This window comes from Semicossyphus pulcher, unplaced genomic scaffold (genome assembly GCF_022749685.1).
Source record: "Semicossyphus pulcher isolate SPU_LCO1_2020_fin unplaced genomic scaffold, fSemPul1.0.p SCAF_15, whole genome shotgun sequence".
Classification (NCBI taxonomy): Eukaryota; Metazoa; Chordata; class Actinopteri; order Labriformes; family Labridae; genus Semicossyphus; species Semicossyphus pulcher.
In genome coordinates, this window is record NW_027211659.1 from 22,282,860 (window position 1) to 22,291,991 (window position 9,132).

Here is a 9,132-nt window from a genome sequence, read left to right on the forward strand (position 1 = left end):
TTCCTTAGATCATGACCCTGTTTGTTACTGCTCTTTGACCTTCAAAATTATCTTCCAGGATTTTGGCTTGGCTCATGGAAGCACCAAATACAAAAACACATCATAGTGCAGCTCAGAACGATTATAGATATCATGGCCAGTCTTCCATGTAATTTCTCACAAATGATTTATAGGAATTAAAGTCTCTATCAATCTTGAATACTAATGGCCTATATCCTCCTAATTACTGCTCATCTACCACTCTAGTAAGGCAAAGCTAGGCAAGTTTATTTAAATGGCACCTTTCGGAAAAAGTGCAATTATAAGTGCCTTAAAGTGGCAGAGAAATACTACATTAAACAAGGCATTACGAAAATGTAAAAAAGGTATTTAAAAGCCAATAACATCAAAAGTTATGTAAGCTAAAGTAGGTAGAGATTATGATATATTTAAAACATTTTGTTAAGCTGCAGTAAAAAATATGTCCTCCTTCCGGGTTCAAATGTAAGGAAGCCCTTAGCGGACATGCATCCATACATTTTAAAAATAACTCGTTTTCCGTGATAAGGAAAACAAGTTATATCTGGTCGTTTTCTCGAGATCTCGACTTATTCTTTTTTCTCATTATCACAAAATAATGACGCGGCACCACCATAACATCAGATGATCATAACTCATGTCCCCAGAGTTGTAAAAGCTTTGATATCCCGCAATAACAACAAAAATAAGTCGAGCTCATGAGAAAACGACCAGACATAACTTGTTATCACGGGAAAACGGAGTAAATAAAATGTATGGATGTATGTCCGCTTAGGGCTTCCGTACAAATGAGCTAACACTTAACCCAGGACTTAATTTTGACATCGACATCAGTATTTCTACTTTGGGAAAATATACTTTCATTAATACATTACAAAACATGTTTCTTAATTGTATATCTATTTCTCTAACTATTCATTAGGAATTTTTCTGTCTGCCACATTTTGCTGCTTCAGTTCTCTAGTGCTTCGTTTAAAGCGACGCTGCCCCTTTAAATCCTCCAGCTGAGTGCAGGCAGGAAGTAGCGCAGAGCACTGAGCTGACGCCGTCATCAACACAGTCACGTTTGTTTATTTTGATGTTCCTTCGCTGATTTAGATCTTTGGGTTTCCCGTGTTTGGGTTGGAACCAGTGTCGATCTACTTCCACTTGTTTCAGATTGACGTTGTGACATATCAGGAGCATGGCTGACGGTCAAGAGGCTGATGTCGACGAACCGCCCAGTATCAATTTCCCACCGCTCATCACTGTCTCTGATCTGCCCAGTGCCACCGCTGCAGGTAACCGCGGCTGAATGGACTGTGGACCATGATGATTCATCAGCCCTGTCAGGGCAGCATGTAGCCTCCATATGCAGTGTGTGTCAGAGGACAGTGGATACAATATGATGCAGAGTTCATTAGCATGACAACAATAATAGATGTGGTGTTGTTGAGGGTGGTCCTTGTGTAATATAAGGTGTGGCCCATCATGGAATGTTTACAGTATGTCTGGCATTACAGAGGTATAAAGCACTGCATCTGGACTGTTAATGGCATTGCCTTTAAGTGAGTTATAATAGATTAACCATTAGAGCTCATTTGTATATTTACTACTGTACAAGTGCTGGACACAATAAAAGCAACACCTGACCAAAATAAAAGATATTTAAAACAATGGCCTTGCAATAATTACCTTTGGTAACGGTGTGTTATATTCCTGATAGGCTGTGTAAGGCAGGTCCCTAATTGGTTCTATGGTGTTGTTTTTACTGTGTAAATCCTGTAATTTTATGCATCCCAACATGTTTCAATTCATGAGCTCTCCAGAAACACTAGTAGTAATTTTGCATAACACAATTTTTGTTTTATCCAACCTTCTGGGACACTTTATGAAAAAATATACAGTAGGAAAAGCTCTCTCAAAAGCAGGATTCTCAACTAACTTCTTTACTGTAAAATATGAAAACATTCGGGGATCTGTGCTGAGGGAGCTGGAAAAAATTGATTCTGCATAAATAAGTCGGCTATATAGCATACATAAGCTATTTTAAAAGATGTACTGTAATATTGCTTTTTACACAATTTTCCGCATTTACTGTATGGTTGCTCACAAATAAGGATTTATGAATTACACAACAAGCCACAGTTTAGTATGTTTGTGTCCTCACCAGGCCGTAACCTGAAGGAATGGCTCCAGGAGCAGTTCTGCGACAAACCTCTGGAGCAGGATGATATGCGGCTTCACAATGCAGCCTACGTCGGAGATCTAGACACCCTGAGGAACCTGCTGCAGGAAGACAGCTTCAAAAGGCTTGTAACGGGAATATAATAACAATAATAACAATGTTAATTTGATAAGGCTATATTTATATAGTACTCTTTTGTTCACAAATACAGCAAGACTGATATATCAGCATTAAAATTGTTAAAAATGTATAATAAGTAAGGGATAATGTATCCCATTTGGAAATTATTTGACTAATTAAAAAATGACTATCTTTCTGTTTCAAAATATTCTGTTAAACTCACAGTGAGAGCTGCGTCCATAGCAACGGTTAACTCCGTAGCCTTCTTAAAATGAGCTAACCTTGCTTTCATTACTCACATTAGAATGAAATAAGGCAAGTTGAACGGGACCGCAGGAATCAGCGCAGCTTTTCTTTTTTTCCCTCTGTAAACAGACCGATGTCAAAATTGCTGGACTTCTTTCAGAGGATTGATATAATTACAGTTTGTTGTCCGGATTGTGTGATTCGAGCCGCATTCCCTAGCAACTGTCTGTTCTTCATAACTACAGTCTGTTATCAAGAAATAGCAGACCTCGGAATGCCGTAATTAACCAATCAGAATCAAGTATTTGACAAAGCCTTGTAATAATGTTACCTAACAGCCTTCAGAGTACTGTTGCAAAGTTATATGTTTGCAAGATTGGTGCCCAAACAAAGTAGACAATACATTACAATTCACTTTATTGATTTCCATATCTGTAAAATGCTCATTTCCCCTTTCTACAATTAACATCTGTACTGGTTTCAAGACTCACATATCAGTCAGCTATATTAACAAAGTTGCCATACAGAGTGTGTCAAACGAAAGTTGTTGTTTTTTTACGTTAGGTTTTGTGTGAGGAAATTAGTAGCCATATGTCAAACCTTTTAGCACAAGTATTATCTTTTATGCAGTTTATGTGTCGAATACTCTTTGTCCCTCCACTGTAAACACCATCTTACAGAAGAATCGGCAGCTTGTGTCCAGAATGTTCATGTGTGGCAGAAAGTGGTTTGTGGTTTCTGTGCTGTGTGGGTTTGTGTTAAAGGTTCTCTGAGTGACAGCCTGAGAGAGAGACATGCTGTACAGAATGTGTCCTTCCACATCTCTACCACAAAACAGTCCTGCACTACATAACACACTCCACATGCTGGGTACTTTATCCCCTTAGCTTTACGGAGCTATAACCACCATCCATTTATATATGTGTTCTTCCTGGTTTGTAGTTGGTGGCCACAGGTAGTCAAACAGTAAACTTGCATTGGGTTATTTTCATGCTGTCCATACAGGTTCTTAAACTTATAATGCTCACAGTGTCATAGCCTGGAAAGACCATCGTAGTGAGGCCAGTACCCATTTAACTTAAATCCCACAGTGGTGTTATAATTCACTCATACTCCACAATCTCTACACCCAGCCAGCCCATTATTACTGACTAACTATTCAACATGTTTTGCAGGTAGTTATTGTAAATATTAAATTAGTGATTACCACACAGCATTGATATTTTAATCACTTGTATGCGTATTTTGTATTTTATATGCTTTTGTGGACATTTGACTGCTTTTATCTATAAAATTTAATAGAAAACTTAAAACACAAGTCTTAAGTTAACATACGTCCAACCATCTAAAATGTTTGATCCAAGCATACAATTAATAACCACTCCCTTATCTCCCTGCCAGGCGTATCAATGAGAAGTCTGTGTGGTGTTGTGGCTGTCTGCCCTGTACCCCTCTGCGGATCGCATCCACAGCCGGACACGCTGCCTGCGTGGCCTATCTTATCGCCCAAGGAGCTGAGGTGGATCTAGTGGATGTGAAAGGTCAAACGGCCCTCTATGTAGCTGTGGTCAACGGTCACCTGGAGTGTGTCCGGATCCTCCTTGAAGCCGGAGCCGATCCCAACGGAAGTCGCCATCACCGCAGCACCCCGCTGTACCATGCAGCACGGGTGGGCCGGATGGATGTACTGCAGGAGCTCATAAGGTAAATTTTTTTGTCTCTATGGTGGATTGTTTTGAGTTTAGTATTTTGATCTATTGATAGCTGTGTGGCGCAATGTTTTCTTTTTTTTTGCAAAAACAGCAACTTCCATTACTCCAAGAATGCACCAAAAAAAATCTTTTTAGTGTTAAGGGTCCTACAATCACGGACAGCAGGCAACATAGAACATATTTGGAACACATTTTTGACAAGAACAAACTTTTTGAAGAGTCGGTCTAGACCTGCTCTTTCTGTAGATAACCCTGGTTATGATTTGGCGCTATACAAATAAAATTTGATTGATTGATTGATTTGAACAAGCTGGAAAGGCCTAAAAATTTGGTTTTACCCACAGAGTTTTGGCCTAGACCAATGACTGTTTATGTAGTTGGCCGAGGTGTCTCCCTCTGCTCTCATTGTACGAAGTTGATGCCAAAATAGCCACCATGATAGGCGCTGTCAACTTGTGATAGTGACGTTATTTGGAGCCAGAGACTACGCAGTAGAGATTGGCGGGTGGAGCCGCCGTAGCCACTTCTGCAAACCAAAACCCACACTTATATTACCGAAAAAAAGATCCCGCGCAGCGGCTTATTGAACAGCAGAACAGCTTCTTGTGTCGGTCTGAAGTAGACCTTCACAGATATGGAAACTTCAATGACTGTAGTGATTGTTTAAGTTACGTTTACTCTTGCTGATCCTCCTCTACTCTGCTAATCCAGAACAGATCTGCTGCAGGAGCCTTATTTGTCAACAGAGCTGTCAGTCATCCTTTTTACAGCATCAAATAACTAATTAAAAATAAACTTGTCAGCAAAATGAACACTTGGACATAAATCAGCATGATAACAACTAAGTATAATGACAGAAACCATGTGTGAGAAAAATGTATTTGACATGTATTTTGATTTTATAGTTCTGACTCCTGTCTCATCTGTTAACATAGAGGAGGCAGGCTTTATGACCTATACTGCAGCCATTCAGCAGGTGGCTTCACTTTTAGGGAGCTGTCATGTCGTCCATCTTTTTATACAGTCTATGGTCTAGACACATAGACACACACCTAGACAGTTACCTGTTTGAATACTTTTATTCTCTGCAATCAACCAGTACATGTATTTTTTTAGGGGGCGTCAACCTGAGCTATATTCATGGTTCCCTTTGTCCAGGTTTCATGCCGATGTAGACATGGACCACCAGCTGGGTCCCCGGCTCCTCTTAAGTGCTCGTACCCTCAACACCCTGGTAGTGTGTCCGCTCTACATCAGCGCTGCCTACCACCACCTCCCCTGTTTCCGGCTGTTGCTGCAGGCTGGCGCTCAGCCTGACTTCAACTATACAGGGCCCGTCTGCCAAGAGGCTCTGACTCGTGGCCTGGCTTCCTGCCTGTTGGATGCTGTGCTGCGACACGGATGTGAGGTAACCTTCATCCACCTGCTGCTGGACCACGGAGCCAACCCAGCCCTTGTGCCCTGGGATGAGTCAGAGCTGGAGGCTCCTAATCGGAGGAAGGTGGATGCTGAGGCACTCAGGGTCTTCTTGGAGGCGAAGAGTGAGTATGATGTGTTAATATGCAGGCATTTATGAGAACCCATGCTGATGATGTTTTTAGTTGATTAATACGTATGTTTTTAGGTAGTTTCTTTGTAATGTCAGGTACAGGGTTACAGTGTTAGTTGTTTGTGATTGCCCTCAGCCACCTACTAATTTACTCTCAGATTTCCATTCAGTACTCTTCATTGTGAAAGTGTTTATTTAAGTTAAACATAACTGCTTTCATATGCCACACACTTTACATGCCATGTCACACCATTTTTAACAACTCAACTAAAAACATGGCTACTAAAGAAAAAAAGTAACCTGGACTAAACCATGTTATATTGGTTTACCAGAATCTGTAGAACGGCTCTTCTGCTAAACAGGTCTGCGCTTTCCCTCCTCAGGAAGCCCACGCAGGCTCACACACCTGTGTCGCATTAGGATCCGCAGAACGATGGGCAAAAATCGTCTAAACCACATATCCTCGTTACCACTACCACAACCCATCAAGAACTTCCTGCATCACCTGAACTGACAACCATCCACCTTCTCTCCTTCTTCAGAGCTCCTCCTATCCAAACCTTAAAAACCTCCATCAGTCCAACCTCCAGTTCTTCAGGGTAGAGTTTGTTACCCCAATTATTTTCTAATAATAGACAGTTGGTGATATTATTTTCCAAACATTTTGAAGTTAACAGTTGTGCAACACTCCTATCTTGATGGTTCTGATATTATCAGAGAAGCCTTAGAAAGTCCTGATTCTGGAAACTAAATGTGCATCCTCGATGTTTTTGCCTTGTAACTTCCCAAATCAACATGATGTGTTGTGTTCCTGCTTCAAGTAGCACTTTAAAGGTTTAAAAAAGCCATATTAAGAATGTCATTCAGTTTGAAGTAATTACTTTAAAATGCCAGGTATCAAATATCCTGTTCAGAGGCAGAGCAACATGACCAAGACTGGGCTCCTAAAATTGCCCCTGTGTTTTATGTAAACTTGGATTTTAGGCATTTTACCAGAGTGAGTGGAAAAAATATGCAGGGAGGATAAAAAATAGTAAATTCTTCTTCTTTTGATGCATTAAGCAATCCAATTGGCTGGCAACGGACGGGCTGGGCTGTGGGTTGGCAATCTAAAATTTAGTGCTGGCTGGTTCTAGATTATTTTTCAGCCTTATGCCTTAACATTAAGTGTTGGAAAATTGCCTCATAAATTAACTTACAAAAGCTTTAAGTTAGCATTTTAAAGTCCTGGATGTTTACTGAAACAGCATAGCAGGAGAAAAGTTTACATTATGAGTCTAATAACTAAGTGTAAACCATTAAATGCTTTTTAGAAAAAATGTACTGCCTGAGCATATTTAAGAAAAGTCTTTCTGTTATGGAAACATATTTATAATAATGATTATGTATGATTTATTTATAATTTATTAGAACTGATCCAGAAAGCTGCCTTCTCTGTGAGTCTGTTGCACCTAGAGTCGACTGTGCATGTCTGTTGCAGAGCTCATACGTTTTTACCATTTCACATGACGAGTCATTTGGCTTTGTATATCTCATCTTTCTTTGCATACAGTAAATGTGCAATAATTCTACACTCTTTGCTGTCTGTTTTTTATCATCTTAAAGTACATGGGAGGGCTTCCACACCACTAGAAAAAAAGCGGAGCAATTTTTCAAAAGAAATCTCCTGTTCCACGCTTCCTGTTCTGTTACAGTGACCACTGGAGAATTATTCCTTCTCCCTTCCTCACAACTACATCCAAGATCTGTTCTAGTCCAGATTATCTGAGCCAATATCATGGACAGAGTTTCTTCACTTTTGGTTTGGTTGAATTTAATGAAAGAAAATCATCACTCTGTCAATATCAAGGCAACACAACCCACAAATCATGAGTGTTTTTGATCCAGCAAAGTTTCAGCGCACTTCGTTAAGCAGCTTTGGGGGGAAATTCTAGTACATTATGTATCCTTTGTAGGGATTCAGACCCAGGGAGAGTTCAGTGATTTTTTTTCTGCCACTGGAGCCACATTTAGAGTGTCAGTGGGGCTGTAATCAATTCCCAAAAATCGTCCTTAAAGGGCCAGTTCACCAATTTTCAACCTCAGTCCTATCATGCTGTTTTGGGGAGCTAATGCCTTATGGTAGGAAAAAAATGTCACTCTGTGTTTTTGGAGGACACTATCTGCTTCTCCAATGGGCCCTGGAAAACCTTCGTCAGACAACATAAAACTTGTCATCTGGTGGCGGCCAGGGAGCTTGCTAAACTACACTTCCTCAATCTCGAACACCCGCCTCCGATGTCATGTCTCATTCAAAATCATCAGGTTTGAAATGTAGACTGCAGATCCGAAGATTTTGTAGATGATCCACCGGTATATTCTCGTCCTATTTCGGATTCTGCACTGCTCTGAGCCATTGCCTGCAGCAATCAATGTCCTTGTCTCATAATCATTAGTATTTCACTCCAGCGTCTCTAGCTGGGTCGTTCCTTTCAGAGGGAGGGGCGCAGTGCATGCTGTGTGTTGTAGAAATGTAGAATGGGCGAAACCACAAGCTGTTTGTACAACTTTCTCCACAGCTATGGCATCAATTTCAAATATTATGCTTCTATCGATTACAGAAAACACCAGCTTTGACTGACAGAGGCTTTTACCAGGGGTCAGTTGCTCATTTAACAGCCTAAATAAAACTGAATCATTATACAGTGTGTACTTAACAAATAGCATTGCCTGTTAGTTTAATACAGTTTGATTAGAGCAGATGTAGAGTCTTGTTTCTGTCTCTTAAAGCAGTCTTATTTACCCATTCTCCATGTTGTCCAGTAACTTGTGATATCCTCAAGAGGAAGTAATTTGATCTAATGCAATGGGGATAGCGCTCTGGATAGGGTCATTTATTACTGTTATGAAACTAATGAATGAGTCAAGATGTCATGAAGTTTGAGAAAATTTGGTGAAAACCCAACTGGCCCGTGGAAAATGTAGAGCCTGGGAACCCCGAGTGAAGCAGCAGGGAGCGCGAGGGCCGAGGGAGAGGAGGGCTATCAGTCCAAGAGGGTCTGGCAAAGCTTCGATAAGATGGACTAGGTGGCTTACTGGAAAGCCGTGGGCGTATTGAGACATTATGCAAACATGTTTCAAATAATCATTCTCTTTTTAGAGTACTAAAAGCCTAAAAAAATAAACAAATAAGGCGATATATATATATATGCGACTGTTAAATTCACATTAAAACAATCACTGATACCTTATCAAACATTTTTGACAATTAATAAATAACTAATTCTTTAGATTGCCGAGTTTGTGTGCATGCTTCTGTCACACGAGGTCCCTAGATGGCA

At 40.4% G+C, this 9,132-nt stretch overlaps 1 protein-coding gene across 1 annotated transcript; it reads left to right on the top strand.

Moving 5' to 3' along the window:
• Positions 1-1,060: 1,060 nt before the first annotated feature.
• On the top strand, positions 1,061-6,404 carry asb1 (ankyrin repeat and SOCS box containing 1). Its single transcript, XM_069663316.1, has 5 exons — positions 1,061-1,298; positions 2,171-2,309; positions 3,953-4,255; positions 5,422-5,804; positions 6,196-6,404. Exons 1-5 carry the CDS (start codon positions 1,202-1,204, stop codon positions 6,324-6,326), a joined length of 1,053 nt encoding a protein of 350 aa, XP_069519417.1. The 5' UTR covers positions 1,061-1,201; the 3' UTR covers positions 6,327-6,404.
• The last annotated feature ends 2,728 nt before the right edge of the window (positions 6,405-9,132 follow it).

What these genes read in the sequence shown, in the direction of transcription:
- asb1 (XM_069663316.1), top strand. Translation starts at nt 1,202, where the DNA reads ATGGCTGACGGTCAAGAGGCTGATGTCGACGAACCGCCCAGTATCAAT. An exon ending in CAGGAAGACAGCTTCAAAAG is followed by an intron (nt 2,310 to 3,952) that starts GCTTGTAACGGG and finishes TCTCCCTGCCAG; the next exon opens with GCGTATCAATGAGAAGTCTG. An exon ending in GTACTGCAGGAGCTCATAAG is followed by an intron (nt 4,256 to 5,421) that starts GTAAATTTTTTT and finishes CCCTTTGTCCAG; the next exon opens with GTTTCATGCCGATGTAGACA.